Source organism: Macrobrachium rosenbergii, chromosome 53 (genome assembly GCF_040412425.1).
Source record: "Macrobrachium rosenbergii isolate ZJJX-2024 chromosome 53, ASM4041242v1, whole genome shotgun sequence".
NCBI classification, from domain to species: Eukaryota; Metazoa; Arthropoda; class Malacostraca; order Decapoda; family Palaemonidae; genus Macrobrachium; species Macrobrachium rosenbergii.
Window position 1 is genome coordinate 16148515 of NC_089793.1, and position 19309 is coordinate 16167823.

Below are 19309 nucleotides of genomic sequence, written 5' to 3' on the forward strand. Positions count from 1 at the left end.
TTAAACTAAATCCACCTAGGGACATTTTTGAAGAAAATTTAATGTTTATGATCTAAGAAAAAAAAATCACCGAAGTCTACGCAGTGCGACCATTTTCCCAACGCTACGACAGATATGGCAGAACCAGTCATAGCTGATGCCATTTAGATCAAGCCTTCGTGCTTTACTTGCATAAACAATCTGGCGGACATGACATTGAGCTCGTCCAAACTCTGCATTCGTTCTGCCTCTCCAACACACACACCCCCCCCCACCCCCGCCCGTTACTCCTCCTCCTTCCAGACCTTCCCTCCCACCCCACCCCGCCTTTCCCTCAAAAGGCTAATCTGGGGCCTCTTTTTAACTAGATTGCTGTGTCTGGGGAAATGGGATTAGTCTGTCCGGAAGACTGCAGCTGAAGACGCGATGCAGTTCGTCGGTTCTTTGCCAAGAATAAGTTAACCGGAACTCGCTTTTACTTGTTTGCAGCTATGGAACGAGAAGCTCTTCGTTAATTCATCTTTCCTTTATTCATTCATTAGGAAATGTTTTGCTGTTCAACTGGTTCTGCTTACATTGTTTACGTGAATGTGGTACGAATATTTTCTTGTTACTGAAATAAGCAGTGTAGCAATACAGTAGGATTATTTATGCGCTCCTCCTACAAACAGCGAACTTTCTACACCACTCTTAGCCAACACTGCCTTAAAATGTTATCGCTCCGGGAAATAGAACGAAAACTCTCCACGCGTGAGTCACTGTACACAGGGTGCAAAGAAGCCATAACATGCGCATTCTTGTGTCTATTATCGTTGTTCATCTCATTTGTAAAACTGGTTCATTTGAATTCTGAGAAGGAATTAAGACTTCGGAGACTAAGGTAATCATCCGGTGGCGATGAGATGTAGATGAGGGTGGTTCGTGTGCCACACTTTTGAGTTTTCTCAAAACAGAATTTTTCAGGTTTCAGTATTAGCATTCTTGGGCTTTTTAAGGGAGGACTGTGCGCCCTGTTGTAGCTTCGTCTGTTTAGCTTCATTAGCGTAGTCCTGTTATTCTTAGGAACGCCGTGATGTCGATTACACTCAGCTAATATTGATTGGTGCAGTCGCATTAACAAAATACAGCTTGATTTTTAAAAGAAAATAACAATTGTTTCATTCCCTAAAAGTGCAAGATATCTACTGTCCTATATAACAGGACGTGAAATTATAAAGATTCTATATAACATGTAACAAAAATAAATAATAAAGCTAGTTCTTTTACCTTAGAGTAGAATGTTGAATGTAAACAATACAAAAATTTCAAAAATAATGGAACTGTAGTATGATCTCACCTGCGTCGATGCACCATAAGAGTAAAAAGCAGCCATATTATAGCATTCAAACACATCCTCAAGTTCTGACGGCTTCCACACTTCGTGTTCGAGGCGACGGTTGCCGTTGAAGCCATCGTACTGATAGGGAATGTCCGTCCCTCCGTCCTTAAAGAAATCAACGTCAGCGCAGAGGTAGTCTGGGAAGGATATCACATCCTCATCCGCCGTTATCCGGACGTCGTTCACATTCAGAAGCTCGCCCTCGGCCCTCTGACGGTCGCACTCGATCCTTCTCAGGTCGGCCTCAAGCTTAGCCGCAAACGATTCCACCAGGCTGCTTCTGATGCGACCATTCTTGTAAATAACCGTGTCACCCTTGACGGCTGACACCCCGTCGCTAGCGACTCCGTTGGCTACAATGTCCTTTGGTACGTCAAGGTTCGTAGGACATTTAGCAGGGGATTTTGCGGAGGGAGTCAGCGAGGATGGTGACCTTGGTTCTGCCCTCGGCTGCTGAGAGAGAACTGTGCCGTTTGGTGTGGTTGCATCCTCACTAGGTGCTGGGTCCGTCAGCGCAACAGGGTTGACATAGCAATACGGGTGTTCCACTTGGAGCTGCGGAGAGAATAGGAAGTTTAGTGCCCATCAGTGCATGGATAAACTAAACAGCTTTATCAATTTCAGTGAGAAAATAATGCTTAACTGCAATGGCCAAATTTCGTAAGTAAAAATTTCATTTAATTATATAATCAATAAATCATTAAAGTTTGTGGATCTGCCTAAATTTCGCTAAAGGAAAACAGTAATCTGTGATTCATAGTTACATTGTACCATATACCAGATTATGACTGGACCATTCAGTAGTAAATTTTGATTGAAGGAGGACTTGTACATACAATAATAACAGCCCGTTGAGTACTTAATTTCCTCACAATCCTTCTTTCTTAGCATGTTGGGCCAGTTATTAACCTAAACTTATGAGGAAATCGAGGAATAAAGTTATTGTGCCTATGGGAATGAATACATGTGACTAGCAGACAGTAGTTACCAGGTTTTCCTACTAGGGGTAGCCCTTCAGGTAAACAAAATAACTGAAAATACCTTATTCATCCACTAAATACTGAACCATTTCCTAAATGAATTCCATTGCAAAAATCTACACGTCAGCTTCACCCTCATGCCCAAACAGAGACCCATCAATTCCCTTCATCCTAACCACATTGGGCCACTTTCCCTTATCTTCTACATACTACTTTTGTACCTCCTGCATTTTAAAGGCATCACTCCCAAGACCTCTGCCAATATTTCTCGTCAGTGTACCTCATGTGGTGCACTGTATCCTTTACCGAAGGTTGTTTTCAGCGTTCCTTCTTCCCCTCAGTGTACCTAGTTTGTAAACTTTTACCTTATCTCAGTTCCCTCTTCCTTTCTTCCATCTTGGTGTCCAACCACTCCAACTCCCTCTTTTCACTCTCTTAAGCACCAAATGGCTGAAAGTGCCCCATTGCCTGGCGTTATAGCAAAGTTTTCATAAATCAAATCAAATCTTCACCTGACTAAAACCACCAAATTATACACGTTTTAATAACCTTAATTGTTTTTCTGCTTTAATATCAATTACAGGGTATGGGACTGTAGACCCAATTCTCTGCCATTTGATGACTTTTACTTCACTCAGGGTGGTGAAAATGCCATCACTTTCCAAATATTCTACAGGGGCAAAGATCTGGATACCACTGGCCTCATATGAAACGCGGCCTGTCTGCTAATTAGGGGGCATTTCCTCCCATCAAGGGTTCCACAACTTATCAAGGGTTCCACAACTTCCGCTAGAGATACTGTTTTGTAGTACTGTGGTAGCAGTCCACATTAGAAGTGCTAACCTAAGAGTGCATCTTACTGCAGTAAATTGTGATGAATACACTTCAGAAATTTAGCGCGAACACGTCACAAACAGGTTAAATGCAGGTTATAAGTAGTCTTGACGAGGGCTTCATACTATCCAGCATTTGCCAAAGTTTCGTTCTCCATGAACTGTGGCTGGCTTGTTTTCAACTGTTTGTGATACGTATGCGATAAGTTTCCGACGTGTATTTATGACGTGTTTTACTACAGCTTGGACGCCTTTTGCTTCAAAATGGATAGTCTTTCGCCACCAAGGGGGCATTTATTTCCACAGTGGGTTCACCACCTGTGAGGGGCTCCAGTCTTTGGAGCTGGTGCAACAGAAACCCCTGCCATTGCTAAGAATAAATTTAATTTACTGTGAATTGGAAATTCTAAAACCCTCAAGTATACTTCGTCATATAAAATTTTGACTAATACCAAGAGTTCTTTGAAGAAAAACATCCCGAGATAAGGCGGTTACCACTTGATTTTAATTATCTAAAATTTCTCATCTTTATTTCCAACCAAGATAAAGTAAAATGAATGAACATTGCAAGTATAAATTTCAGGGTAACCCAACACATAATTAGGGATCAGCAGAAGATAACCGCCTCATATGCATAAGAAATTATACAGTCGACAGCGATACAAATTATGGTCATGTTTTAATAACCTACTACTCAAAGAATTGTTGTCTAATTACAGCTGGATGTTATTTTTATCTTAACACCCTTAATTGGGTGCTAATGAACTTAATTACGCTGTCGAAGTGCGAGAGAAGTCAGTCGTAATCATTATATCATGCTTATTTTTTTCTGAACTCTGTCAGCGAATTATTAGCGAATATTAAACAGGGAAATGTCTCCATAACAAGTTTGTGAATAGCTCGATAAAATCAATACGTAGACCCGACACCTGTTGCATTATCGTTTTATCTCACTTTGCTTTTTACTATTCATGTTATCAATCAGGATATGAACATGTTATCATCGATTATGTGATTGTTCTTTAAGGTTTGCTGCACTTGAAGTAGACATTCTTCAAGGGTAATTTTTTATTAATTTTTTATGAACAGGGAGCTATGCATACTCAACGCCGCGTGAATAATCGTTGCGCATTTATATGCATTATCGGCGTTGGGAGAGAGGGGAGTGGTTAGCGTCTTCAGTTGGGTTCTCATGGCACAACACGGCTCACTGTAGAGTAGTTGCAGCGTACCTTATGCCCTCAATTGTATGGCTTTCTATCGTGTACTGTTCGTCCGTTCTTGTTGGTCTTCTTTAACTTTGCATTGTTCCAATTTTCACCTCTAATTTAGGAACAAATCTAGAAATGTGACACAGTATTTTGTAGGTTGTTAAATTTATAATAATAATAATAATAATAATAATAATAATAATAATAATAATAATAATAATAATAAACCGATTCTTAAAGATATTAAGGCTGCTCGCTTTATGCAGATTACATTTCACTGTTTAATATCCGACCAGTGACGGACTAAACTTCGTTTGCAGTTGAACCCACTAAATTTTATGAACAGTATCCACAGTGGTGTTAGCCAATATTGAACTCGTATTAAAGAAAAAATTACATAGGTTTAGGTTTCATTGGAGAAAATGTGGTATCAAAAGTGATTTGAGAGAACAACACTTAAAAGTTACAATTATTTCTTTTTTTTAATCTCACTTAAATATCTTCAGTGTAGTACAAGTAGGTCAACTCTGTTGTCTTCTAATACCAAAGCACAAGATATTAATATTAACCAGTCTGTTTAACATGTAAGTCGAAAAGTTCGTGATTTTGTATTAGCGTTGATTACTGTGTCACATTAGAGCTAATTGGAGACGTTTGGATTTTAGTGCATAAACTTAAATAAAACATCAAAAAACACAAAGCGAACTAGTTGCCATGCATGAACAAGACATGGAAGGAAAACCTAGTTTGTCAGAAAGAAAAAAGTTACATATGTCTGTCCAAAAGTTTGTGAAACTTCCCAACTTTTACAGCTTGTTAGCCTGGCCATCTCTGTGAGAGGATACGCATGTGTGTGTTGTAGGTCTTCCCTCCATATCCCGTCAAAACAGAGGAAGTTTGGTTGTTAAACTCCTACACGTAAACAAGGAAGAGCCCCAATGACCGTCACTCACTTTGTCGCAGTCAAACCAGGCGCCGTCTGGTTCTTCCTGCCGCCTCCAGCATCCGCCCTTCAGGGACTGGCACTGGAAGCATCCAGTGAAGAGGAGTCTTACGGATGAGGTCACGTACTGCACGGAAGCGACCACAGAGGAGGCCACCTCACGGGGGGAGGTTGGAGGCCTCCAGGGGCTGGACTCCGGCGGTGGGGAGTGGATGGCAGGCTCCGGGGAAGGAGGCGGCCACGAGGTATCCGTCGCTGGGGGTCGCCATGTTGAATCCGTTGACGGGGCCATAACAGTGCTGTATTTCTCATTTTGTTGTCCAGCATAGGCAGTTCATGGGTCCTAAATGTCTTGCCGAATTTATGAGAACAGGCAGAAGTTATCAACCTTTCTTCATAGTGCTGTTCACCGAAATACTTTTGGCAGTCTCTTGCTCTCTGATTTCCATATCACTTTGACTGCCAAGTCTTTGCAGCACTTTCAGGGATTTTTATTTGGTTCACGTCAAGAGTTTTTTGTTTTCCTGTCACTTGGGCACTTTGATTACCTGAAAAATAAAAATTAATAAGAGTTATTTTTAAAATTTTTTTAAATGACAGCTAAGGCTACTTCTGGTGGTCGGTGAGAGCGCGCAGCACTCCCTAAATTCAATGAAGTTTTGCTTAATTGACTGGAACATACATCCGTGCTGCCATTGGCAACTTGGCATCGCCGTACGTTGGGTAGTGACCATCTAACCGATATTTCAAACCTTGGAATGTGCCATAGCCTCCTTACCGCTTCGACCACATCTAAGGTCTGTGTTTATAATTAAATATATTATTTTACGGTATGTATCCTTACTTATGTATTCAGATCTATCCTTTTTAAGTATTTTGTTTAATATAATTTCTACCCTCTTTGTTTCACAATAAGGTTGCATTTTCATTGTGAATGACGATAATAACAGTTTTCAAACACTGAAAATGTTCGTGAGCAGCAGTATAATTATTAATTACATAAAGGTTAGTGGCTAATTGCGGTTCTTCAGTCAATACATACGTATGAAGAGTTTTGTAGTACATATGGATCGTTGGAAATAAACGATTTGCTCTGCGGTTTTACTTAAAGCGCGATTGTCGAGTTATTTAATTAATCACTGAATTAGCAGCCATCGTGTTTTCATAGTCTTAGCGGCAGCATGGCAAGGGGATATTCAAAACTAACGTCTTGAATTCTAGAAACGAACAAGACTCTTAGTGTTATATCACCCTGGCGAATACAATCAGCTTCGCAGCATCGAGCACCCGGTGACTAAGAAGGAAGCCGAGTCTGGTTCGTGATTCGGATATGAATGGATCGTTGTGGACAATAAAAGAAAGCTAGTTCTCATCGCCAGAGAGGAACGACGCGTCATGCCCCCGGCGAAAACAAGCCAAGACAGTGGCCGTTATTCTAGCTGGAAATGGCCTGGGGTGCAGCTAAGTAGCGGCGGATTCCGCCCGATAAATTGAACTGGATATCCCGGATGCTCTGCATAACAAGGGGTCTCAGAATATTCATGAACAAAGGTTATGCTGATTTATTTTAAATTCCCATAAACCATGCATTATCTAATTTTCACTTCCTGCTTAAAATGTACATTTTACTCTTTCAGATATTAATTCAATGGTTTCCTAGATGATTCCGAATAACGTCACTAGAACTTAACTGACGTCATGTAGTGGGAAAACGCCAAGTCCTCCGTCATAACCGGGCGGGTTAGGTACTTGCATTCCGGGTGTGTAAGGAAATTCCGTAACGCATAGAGATGACGACAGATTTAGACGGAGAAGTTACAGCGGTAGAAAAAAAGTAGATGATTTTTTAAATATAGTTTTCATTATTCGTAGTGGGAAGTAATGTAATAAACCATTCACATGTCAGTCAACAATCTACACAGTTGCCAAGTGTGTAATATAAAAAACAAAACAAAAACAACGCAGGGCCAAGAATAGAGAAGATGGTACATAAATAACGAAGTGTGAATCAACAACCAGTTATATATACACCTAAATAACAGTCAGCCGAAAAATCACTGAAACAATTGACTGATGTTCTATGTTACTCTGTTCCCAAGTTGAAACCACTTGAACCGAAAAGATCCGTTGCTATATCACAAACTCTATTGGTTATCATTTCGTAGACTCAGAGGCCAAGTAGTACTGACGCTGAATACAAGTCTTGTTTATCCGAGAACCTGGTCGTTTATAAGCTGCGATGAATACTTATGACTCATACGCCATCCTAACACGGGCTTCCTTATTGTACCTGTGCGTAGAAAATGGGGCCTCAAATACGATGTTTACTTGATTACCTCCTGGTTCCAACAAACTAGAATTTCTCTCTCTCTCTCTCTCTCTCTCTTCTCTCTCTCTCTCTCTCTCTCTCTCTCTCTCTCACACACACACACACACATCCTTAGTGAATGGTCATCCAAAATTGTTATTCTTTTCCTGAAAGTTATTAAAACATGTAGAAGTTTCAAATATTAGTATATATGCTTTATTATTCGTTGGCACATAGTTTGCCGATTTTCTAAAGAGAGGCTACGATCAACTTATAAGTCTCCTCTTTGCTGCATGACTCTGATAAATAATGTAATAAAAAAGAATTCCACGGATAACTAGACTAACGAATCTGAAAGTTGTTCAGGAATTTTAAAAATTCACTTTATCATATGGCGAGAAACCTTTGCGCGTTACACCACAGTCTCGTGGCGTGTTATTGACTGTAGTCGCAGAATGACATGTTAACAACTACAAAATCCCTAATCGAAAGTGTCCATTAATCAATCGTGACAAAAAAAAAAAAAGAGGATACTTCGATTGAAAAACACTGCGGTTACGTGACACCTGACTTCATGTGCTGAAGGTGTAACTGTGGTAATGCACGAAACTTGTTCATACCTCGTCCTTTTTAAACAAACCACATTTAAGGCTTAATACTGGCATGAATATACTTGTAGTGTACTGGCATTCTTTTAATTTTACACTCATCCTTCTTGGTTGTTTCAGGTATTTCTTCAAATCATTACTTCGTAGATGAGCGAATAAATTTTCCATTTTTTTTTATCCACTTGTAGATTGATGTTTCATTTTTAAATTAACTGCTCCCGTGAATGAGCGATCCGTCAGAAAATTCACAGTTGTCATAAATGAATGTTCCCTTTCTGAATTCATTTATGTCGTAGATGAACGTTCCAGTATCAGATCTTTTTTAGATTAATTATTATCTTACACGGACCTTTCTTTTTTTTAATTCAGTTCATTGTTATCTTTGGTGAACCTTCCACTTTTGGGTTAATTGTCATCTGAGGTGATCATTCCATTTTTAGACTAGTCTTTGCCGTAGATGAATTCCTTTGTGAATTTTTTTTTTTTTTTTTTTTTTTTGCGAAGATGAATGTTTCTTGGCAAGTCTGTTTTTACCTGTCATCCTGACCGAGATTGGTCTTCCTGCCAGACACGCGGGCTCCAGGTAATGTATTCGTTTTCCAGCAGTGATCATTAATCAATTTTCCTGACACCTAAAACATGTTTTTATCGATTATGTTATATAAGGAAGTCTGCGCGCAGTTGCCTCCAACAGTGTGGAACCTGCATTCAAACTTTCGTCTCGGGTACATCAGGCATTTTCTTTTATTTTTGTAGATTATGTAAATATCAGTTGTTTAGTTTCGTGCAAGTATTTCAAATATGCGTTAACATTTTTCGAAATAATATTTAAAATGTTTCCGGAGCAGCTGCGGAAGTTTTATCTTAATTAGTTTTAAATTCAACCGTTTAGAGTAATTGGTATAATATATACTGTATAATATTTCAACTTGTGTCATTGTATAGCTGAGTTACATAGCTTTGCCTAATGATTTTGACAAGCTTAGTAAATGTGCAAGTCATAGTCAGTCTCTTTAAATTTCAAAACTTCTAGATTGTTCAGTTGCAAAGCGCCTTCATGTCTACTTCTTGTTTTTCTTTCCTTTCATTTTTCTTGGAAGTATTGTTTTGAATATGTCCATCTGGTTCGTGGGTTTTGTACGTTATGTGCGTATCAGAATCATAACTTCTTTTTTGTACAGCTCATGACTCTTGGCTTACATTTCTAACTTTGTGCGCCTTTGCAACCGGTGGGTTGACCGAAGTAAAGAAACTGCTGCTTTTGTGTACTCTTAACTTTTCCCAAATCTGAACGATGTACCACAAGGTAATCTAAAATAAAGTCTTGGCTAATCTCAAGACTTTTGCTTTTGACGGGACTTTGATAAACGCTGTGTTGAGAGAGAGAGAGAGAGAGAGAGAGAGAGAGAGAGAGAGAGAGAGAGAGAATGTAGGAAATATTAGTATTAAATTAAAGCAACAAACATCACTAGTGCTGTAAGCCTAATTTCGGGGATGTTTTGATGTGCGCTTGAGCTCGGGCGTATGCGTAATTATGCCTGTAATTGCTGCATGATAGTTTTTGGAATGGCTTTTTTCAGTTTTTGGAATGGCAAATTCGGAAAAAGCCAAAAGCAAAACCAAATTAAATTTCACGCACGCCACCCAAAGAATAGTTAAATTAAAAATTGAAGACAATAACCAAATCAGTAATAATTTTAAGATTTTTAACAAATTTTCCGTCGAGGTAATATCCATTAAATTTCCAAGATTTACTTTTCAGCGACGTAATTTTCTTTCTATGCAGAATAAAATTCCTGTAAGTCATGCGAAAATGGCAATCCAAATCACGACCAGCCCGCCAAAGGACACGCTCGCTCACCAGGAAATCCTCATGTTTAATGCATGTGACATGATTGATCACTACTTTCTGGGTCTTAGCAATTAAAACCCCTTGCTCCTCTTAATTACGGACTTCTGTAACCTTATTAACCTACTTTTTTAAGCCGTTTATGTATGGTACAAATCACGAACCTGTCATATATAAATGTGTATATGTATACATGTAAGTATTTATATATATATATATATATATATATATATATATATATATATATATATATATATATATATCCAGTGTGTATGAAGTTGGGCTTAAGATAACTAACGTACTCCTTCTGTGGAGCAAACACATCCAATATGTGTATTGATGAATGGCCGTTTTGTAACGTGGAGAACCTTGAGCACGCGTGTGCGTAAGTGAGTGCGTATGTGCGCGCGTGTGTGTAGGTTTTTAGTAGCTGAAGTGTCGCTTTCTTGTCAAACAACTTTCAAACTTGCCTCTGGACGAACACGATTGGGGCCTCTTGAAGCCAAGTGGGTATCTGTTCATTTTAGGCCGAGTCCCGCACAATTCTCGTAACCGGCAGTCGAACGACGTGGTTTTCTTATGTGTTTACTGTGAGGTCATTGCCGAAATCGGGTCATGATTTCGTTATCATCCGCTGCAGAGAAATAACTTTTATATGGAGAGATCAATGACAGTGCTATCTGTCTAGAAATATTCACTCTCGAGTGACATTTCGTACAATATTATGGTATTTCTTATTAAAAAATTCTTTCATTATTCTGCCTCTAAAATCCTTAAGAATCTTTGCGAATGTAATGTTTCTCCCCTTCCATCAAGATGAATCTATATGAGCTTGTTCCCGTAGTGAAAGGACCGCGCCCGTTGGCTCGTCGCTTTCATCTGTATTTTTGTTGGAAAAAGATGAGAACAAAAATTGGCTCAAATTCTAAATTTTGCAACTGAGTAGCTCTACAGGTAAAGAAAAAGACATCCCAAAATCAAAAATATTTCAGAAGAATTCAAAGCGAGGATTACTTCAGTAATGCAACGGTTAAACCTATTTGAGTAAAATGAGGAAATGTGATTTCCTTGATTTAAACGGAAAACTGCTTTATTTGGGAGGTAAATTCTTGGTGCTCCGCTGGTTAATATTTTAATATCCAAAACTACACGCACAGGAAAAAGGGTCAAATCGATTAAGCCTTGATTTTCCCAAAAGAAAATGTAACTGGTGTGACAGCATTCTGAAACCGAAGTCACCATTACAGCGTTTTTATTGCTATTATTACGGATTTCTGTCTCCAGGTCATTCAGCTCTACTGCTACTGCCAGCAGCACAGACTGTGTCACCCAACCTGCTATGAAGTCTTGTCCGGACCACATTCTTGTAATTTAAGACTGATCGATACCTGTCAGTCTCGATTTTCTCGAATCTGACTTAAGAGATGATAATGTTCTCTGGAAGATACGGTCTCCCCTTTTGGATCAAGTGTTCTTGTTCCTCTTTTTAGTATTTTGTGTTGATCAATCAACCATTCATTGTCAGGGAAGGGAGGAATAGTTCACGTAAAATTTATGTTAAGACTTATGGAAAATATACTTTTCTTTGGGCTGCTACTAGAGCAAGACCCCGTGCTGGCATAAGGTCAGCTTAATCTTAAACAACAACAAGTGTATACTTTAATACTGATTACTTCGAAACTCAAGAGTCATAAATATTGTCATAATTAATAGAAATAATTTGCATGTATTTCAGAATGGATTCGTATGTGTGAAATAAGTGAAAAATAGGAAATAGAAGAGAAGTTCATTTAAATACAACAAAGTAAAGAATAATTCGCATCTTATTTACTAGCTGAAAAGTAATAGAGTCGATTAAATCAAGGCAATTTTACTTTCTGAAGAATTTTAGTGACTCAATTTTGAGGTTATGACTGTTTACAGAATCAAAGAAAAATCTAAAGTATTTTCAACATATACCCCTGAATGTCACTATAATAATTATACGAATAGACTGAAAAAATACTTTAAAAAATACTTAAACAAGACGAAATTCAGCATATTCAGCATCTAAAATTTAAGCTTTTTCATGATTTTGTCCATTAACATCACGAATTGTTCTTTCGACGCGACGAAAGTTCAAATATGTAGTTCTTGCTTCCAATTAACAAGCCAATCAGCTGAAATAACGTTTGGATTACCTTCGTTCAGTCACAAAATTCATTGTTAGGAATTACGATGATCCAGGAGGCATACCGCTGGAGTGTTTAATATTCTCAAGCTGAAAATTATGTTGCAATGCACGAGTGCCCCTGTAGGTACGCTCCAACTACGTGTAATTGTTGACTGAAATTCTCTCTCTCTCTCTCTCTCTCTCTCTCTCTCTCTCTCTCTCTCTCTCTCTCATACTAAACACAATAAATTTAGATATCAACAAAAGAGCTCTTCCAAATAAAATGCTCTCTCTCTCTCTCTCTCTCTCTCTCTCTCTCTCTCTCTCTCTCACACACACACACACGAATTTTATATCAATGTTTAGATAAACATCAGAGCCTTCCAAATAAAACACTCTCTCTCTCTCTCTCTCTCTCTCTCTCTCTCTCTCTCTCTCTCTCTCTCTCTCTCTGGTGTATTACCAAACGCGGTAAAAGAATTGAGACATCAAATAACGAGAGGACCGCACTAAATCAAATGGTCAGCATGACCGTTACCGTGCCAATAACCCAAGCCGAAAGTGGCGAGCGCGCAAGCACTCCGCCAGCCTCTTCTCCGCTGTGGGAATGCGAACCGAGGTAAAAAGCGATTGGCCCGAAGGGAAATGAGTTGCAAACCTCAACGGTAACGTGTCGCAGAGTCTTGACCCAGCCTGGGTACGGCATGGTCTCAAGTTTGAAAGAGAAGAGAAAGGTAATTTCATTCATCTGTTCGTTTATTTATTGACGTGGTTGTGTTTTCGTCTCGCTTCTGTTTTGCTTGTTTCTGTTTTCATTATTCAAGCACGTGAGTATTTGTTTGTGTAAGGTGAATTGTTTGACATCGATCAGAATTATTACTCGTTGCAAGACAATGACGCGTTTCAAGACTAAGACACATTTTGTTGTTTCATGTCATTTATTTATTTATTTTTTTAATTAGTTTTTTTTTTTTTTTTTGCGACTAAAAGCTATCCTCTGGTGAATGATCTTTAAATATCACTGGTAGCAAGCGAAGCCATTCAAAAGTTCCTGCCACGGGAGCTCCTTTCATATGTAAATGGCAGCTTTTGTTTCGTTGTAAATCCTCTCTTAAAATGGAGAGGAGCATTATTCATTCCCTTCTTTCATTCTTATGGGCATCCTACTTTCATTGTGTGGCCGTTTTAAAATTATGAATTTCTATATGTTTCCTTGTTTTCATGTGTATGGCTCTACGGTGTGGAACAGGTGTACTCGTTAACGCGCTATTGTTAAGCTTCTCTGTAGATATATGAGGCTGCTGATGCCGTGGAAGTTTCTTGCGCGGATTTCGTCATCTTTGAATCAGTATTTAAAGGAGAAAGGACGATGGCTTATCTGGCTCCCATTGAACGGATGGGCAGCGAACGGTCTTAGGGAGTCCAAGAATTGGCACTGGTACCAAGAACACCATTCAGGACCGTATTGTGATCTCAGATGATTGCGAAGAAGAAGGTGGTTTGCATGAAATAGATTAAAATTGATATTTAATATCACGTGGTCTATTGCCTATCAGTGGATATTTAAAGATCATTCACCAGAGGATAGCTTTTAGTCGCAAAAAAAAAAATAATAATTAAAAAATAAATAAATAAATGACATGAAACAAAATGTGTCTTTGTCTTGAAACGCGTCATTGTCTTGAAACGTGTAATGATTCTGACCGATGTCAAACAATTCATCTTACACAAACAAATGTACATACATACAATCGACATTGTATGTATGTACATATATATATATATATATATATATATATATATATATATATATATATATAATAATGTGTGTGTGTGTGTGTGTGTGTGTGTAGCAACAATATGTTGTGTGTAATGAAATTGTTTCATTTGTATCCGTACGCGTGTATATCTGCTCATTTGGGAGACACAAAATATAGATTTTCCTCATTTGAGGGAAAGAGCGGAAAGAGAGGTGGTCTCATGGCTGTTCCAAAATTTCGCATTCCGTGGTGGTTCCCCTAAATTTCTAACGCTGCCTCTAATACGTGACCTGCAATTTGGGAAACGAAAAGAGGAGGGGAACCTATTTTTAAGTTTTCCTCCCTTCGGCCATCACGCAGCAGGCGAGGTCATGTTTCGTTGCTATTCTTAGGAGGTTAAATGGCGGATTGGCTGCAGGGAAAATAAGCCAAGATCAATAAAGAGAATATCTTCCATTTTTTACTATTTTTTTTTTTACACAATGCGTACCTTTAATAAATTATGTACCTCAACAAATTGTAACGCCTTCTAACATATTCTTTTCATTTATTCGAAAACATTGATTTAGTTTTGTCAAATTACCACAGCATAGCTTCGTGGGACACATACTGTTCAGTAAATATTAGAATGTTTTATAAATCACAGTTCTTCTAGTAATTTTGACTTCCAGAAGCAGTAGCATTTGAAATGTAAGAAAATGTAAATTAAATGACTAAGAGAGAACACGTTATTAGAAATATCAATAAAAATAGATCTGTAAGACGTTTCAGCATCTTGAAGTAATTCTACATACAAAGCAATCTTACATTTTGGAATATGTTTGTAACACGTAGGCTGTGGCAAATCATATTAAGCAGAGTAGTGTAAAGTATACTAGGAAATTATCTTCTTAAGCTCATCTCTCTTCAGAGCCAAGAATGGCGCAACCGTTTGGTGGCAGTCGTAAATTTTCGTCATAGTAAACACAACTAAAAGGCGCGTAGGCAATTTACCGTGGATTGTGTAAGCTTATTTTAGGCAGTAAGTATTTCAAGCGAATTGCACCACAAGAAATTAGTATCATTTAAGTCAACACTCTATCATACAGTAAGGGCAATCTTATACCATCGTTTACGGAATGTTGTTAATGCACTGCCGTGTAGATTGTTATAAGCAAATTCCTTCTACGGACTTTAAGTACACGGTGAGCTAATCCGGAGTCTTCGTTTGCTTATAATGTGTGTGTGTGTGTATGCAATAACTTCCCAGAAACCTAATAAGGAACCGTGGTATCAACTGCGGTAAATAGATTTAATGTGAGTTCTAAATCCTCGCGAAGTCGTGGCACATAAAATGAGCCCAGCTGAAGAGAGATCTTGCAAATTACTTGTTTGTTAGAAGAGTATAATCTGCGAAGTTGTGAGCATTACCGAGCTGGATGGAAGAAGGGAGTTTGTTTATTGTTCGAAAGACGCTGATAAATCTTTGCATTTAAAGGTGGCCGTGTAATAAGGTCACCATTTGTTAGGTATCTATTATTCAATTGAAATTTGAGCTAGTTTTGTGTAACATAAATTGAGCATGAATGATAAAAATAAGAAGAAGAAAAGACGTATGCGCTTGCTTTGCTTTTAAAGGAGAGAAGAGGAAAAACATCAGGAAAATTAGCCAATAAAAAGCCTTTTTTTATCCCATGAAACACCTCCAAATGGGAGAGAGAGAGAGAGAGAGAGCAAGGTGATTCTCTCAAGAAACAAATGACGACGTGGATGAAGCTCGTCCAACAGCTTCCCCCAGCCCCTGGGGCGATGAGTGTCGACGTCGTCGTCGAGCACAATACAAACCAGGGCCTCGTACCTTTTGGAGTTGGCCTTATGCATATGTAATCGGAAGGAACTTATTTGGTCGTGGCCATCTCTCGCCGCCAAGGTAGTCTCCGCTTCGCTAACGAGCTGTGACGAATGGGAATAGTGTCTCCACTGAGAAGGACATTATATCAGATATCCAGGTTTCCTTCTTCGTAGGATATCAGGCACCCTGATAAATTCTCTCTTAAACGATTTTCATTGGTGTTAACGTTTTGTATCACCTCGGTTACCAGTGAGCTTTGTTATAATGAGTAAGTTTTAATACCTAAAGAATGAATAGTATATGCCGCGTCTGACAATAATTTAAGCAGATCTTAGAAGAGGATAAGGCATTTTGCATGCTGGTTTTATTAATTTTGCTAATAATGGCTTTCGATAGGCAACAATGAAGAATATTTCGCATGAATTTCACGGTGTGATCATGATTTTTACCTGTGTCCACAAAAGACTCAAGATTTTCAAAGCGTGTAACTACAAGTCCTTTAAGTGCCCAACAGCAGCACTTCATTTCCTCTCCTCGTTATCTGGCTATCTGTTTACCTGTCATACCCGAAAGATGTCTCATTCTGTTGAAGAAATCATGATTAAAGATAAAAAAAAAAGTATTAGAGTGCTTATTACAGGTTAACGCTTATATTAAGGAAATTGAAAGCCCTACCTCCCGAATATGCTGTAATAGTGGGATTATTACGAGGGGGTTATAGTATGTTCATTAAACATGCTAAGTTATCGAGCAATTTTTGTGGTGTTCAAAAGTCATCATAGAACGAGGAAAAGATTTGTCAGGCTTATCGCAATTTTTTTTTTTTTACCATACTAACCAGCCTTGTTGTTGTGAAACTTTCTGATTTTGATTAAACTGCGAAATCTTTTAATTAGGGTTCTGTTTATCGGAAGATAACTCTAGAACCAGATTGGTCCCATGAGTAAGGCTTATCGGTAATTAAGCAGTCTGTAAGTATTTTGCCCAGATGATTTCATAGATTGTTCCTAATGGATAAAGGCGCTTTTTGTTTTTGTGCTTATTATGATTTGACCAACGCAAGCGAAGTTGTGTAAAATCAGAAATAAAATCTTTACTAGAAAAGAAGAATTCGGTACTGACAGGTCTTATCCTATTACCGAGAAGCCTGGTTAACCCTACCAAGAACAGAAAAGCAACAAGTATCAAAAGATAACAAAAGAAGTATGCTTTTTCCTTCACATACCAGTAAGATGACGTGGAAAGTTACTAAAACATCAAGGCTGCAAAACTCAGTGCCGCGGGTTGTAAGGAAATATTTAGTAAAATAACAGGATTTTTACACCCAAGGAAAGTTAAACATAATATCAGTTGATATTGACAACAGTGGGAGAAAGACGAAGAAGATCCTCTGTAATGAAGAACAGCAAACGAACAAAACGTGAAATCTGATGATAAGTGACTGAAATTCAGGTTAATCTCGCTCTTGAATTTTAAAAGCGACCTTCAGATCTGTAGATAAATGTTATCTCCATATAAAGCGAGCAAACCCGTCTGGTTCGAGGATTTTGGACGAGATACAGCAGAGAATCAGACCAAACTGCACTGAACTTTCCTGTGTTCATCTAAGCAAAAACTGAAGTCAGAGCTCGTTTTTAAGTTCGATGAAAATTAAATATTTACCGTCGGAGAAAACATTAAATTCTAAGGACTTTTTAACATTGCATGACACATGCTTTAAATATTGGCCCCCCGTGATTTATGTCACTGCCCGTGAAGTTATTTTTGTTGAAAACTTAAACCTAAATAATAGTAATTCATCTATACATACATATATATATATATATATATATATATATATATATATATATATATATATATATATATATATACATATATATATATATATATATATATATATATATATATATGTATGTATATATATATATATATATCTCTTTATGTATGTATGTGTATGTTTGTGCGTATTTGAGTATGTTGATAATACAGTGCAGAAACTAGCGAAAGATTGTTTTAGTGTTTTTGCAAGAAGATAAAGTTGAGAGCAAATATGAGCTAAAGAAAGGTTATTAAGGTATCTAGAAACCAAGAAGACGGAGCGCTGTCTGTTATGTTAATAGTAGAAATGGAAGCTTTTGATTCCCGTGTGTGTTTGGGAGTAGGTGTATTGGATTGCAATAGGATGGAAGTTGAGGGGAGTCTAGGATAAGTGAAGTAATTAATGTGGCAGAACATTTTTGGAGGCCTGAGTTGGAATGTATAAAGGGATTGTTGACCCAAGTCTCCCTAAGGGCAGTGAAGTTGTTGAGATGAATTTTTTGTGTATTATATGTGAGGTAAAAGAGATTGAAAGTAATAAACTTGGAAGTATGTAAAAATGGTAAAACTTTTAGTGTTTAAAAATGTTATGAGTATTTTCAGATGGTTTCATCTTTTAGGAAGATTGGAGATCGGTTGGTGAGAAATGGGAATATTTGGACCAGGTGAAAGGAGAGGAAGACACAAAAAGTATTGAATAAACGGACCTTAATATCCAGAAAGAAAGAGAGTGTCCACAAAATAAAGGTCAGTGGTTCAGTAGGCGTAAGGGATTCAACGCGCTGCTAATGAGTCTTCTGTTTAGGTATATGATGTAAATAATGCGTTAGTTTTCTGCTCAGTTGTAAACCCCATTTTCGGCATATAAGGTATGGATGATCCGCGCCATATTACAGGAAACGGCTTATTTTTAATAGTACATAAATACGTGTCATACCAAAACAATGCCCATTATAACAGACAATTTAAACATAATTATAAATATCTCAGCGCCAAGATGGTCTTTAGTACGTGCACAGAAGCTGACTGTTCCTTGAAGTCGTCGGAATGTTTTTAGCAGAGATTACTTTGCAAATGTTAATAACCTTTTTCCGGTCACGTGAAGAATAAGAAGAACGATCGTAAGGGAAAGTTGTGTTATAAGTTGAATACGTTTTTGTGTGTGGTCAAAAGCATTCATGAATGAAGCAATTAGAACTGAAGATGAAGTCATGTGTTTTGTCGGCTGTCAGGAGAGAGTTACTGGAAAGTATAGTCATTATGTTCATAGCTGATGATTAGTTCTGAATTCTGATATTATTCAAGACTTGGCTATAGACATGTAATTTTATTATTATTATTATTATTATTATTATTATTATTATTATTATTATTATTATTATTAAAAATGGGTACACGCTAAAATAATCTTAAGTACTAGAAATTTAACTAACAAGCTTTCCCTGATGACGGTGCGAACTTTGTATATATTTCTTAGAATTTCTCACATTTTTAAGAGGAAAACGCTGTTTTAAAATAAGCATATGCTATCTGAACCTTCTGGCCTTTGTCAAGAACGCTTCATACTTATAGCTTTGGATATCTTTGGAGGTGAGCATTTGTAGTCACGTTCCTACCTACATGGTCGTTACTTCAGATTCTCTCTCTCTCTCTCTCTCT

At 37.9% G+C, this 19309-nt stretch overlaps 1 protein-coding gene and 1 long non-coding RNA gene across 8 annotated transcripts in view; one reads left to right on the forward strand and one right to left on the reverse strand.

Moving 5' to 3' along the window:
* LOC136834318 (uncharacterized) overlaps positions 1-19309 on the forward strand; it is a 453859-nt gene that overhangs the window by 397158 nt on the left and 37392 nt on the right. The gene's annotated exons all lie outside the window — the stretch shown is intronic.
* LOC136834312 (uncharacterized) overlaps positions 1-19309 on the reverse strand; it is a 44606-nt gene that overhangs the window by 6391 nt on the left and 18906 nt on the right. For all 5 annotated transcript variants that reach the window (XM_067096791.1, XM_067096793.1, XM_067096792.1 and 2 more), the window contains exons 2-3: positions 5335-5872; positions 1316-1912 (exon numbers count right to left, since the gene is read on the reverse strand). In XM_067096791.1, the coding sequence (XP_066952892.1) occupies positions 1316-1912; positions 5335-5616 (879 nt within the window). In that variant the 5' untranslated portion in view covers positions 5617-5872. The remainder of the gene's footprint in view (positions 1-1315; positions 1913-5334; positions 5873-19309) is intronic.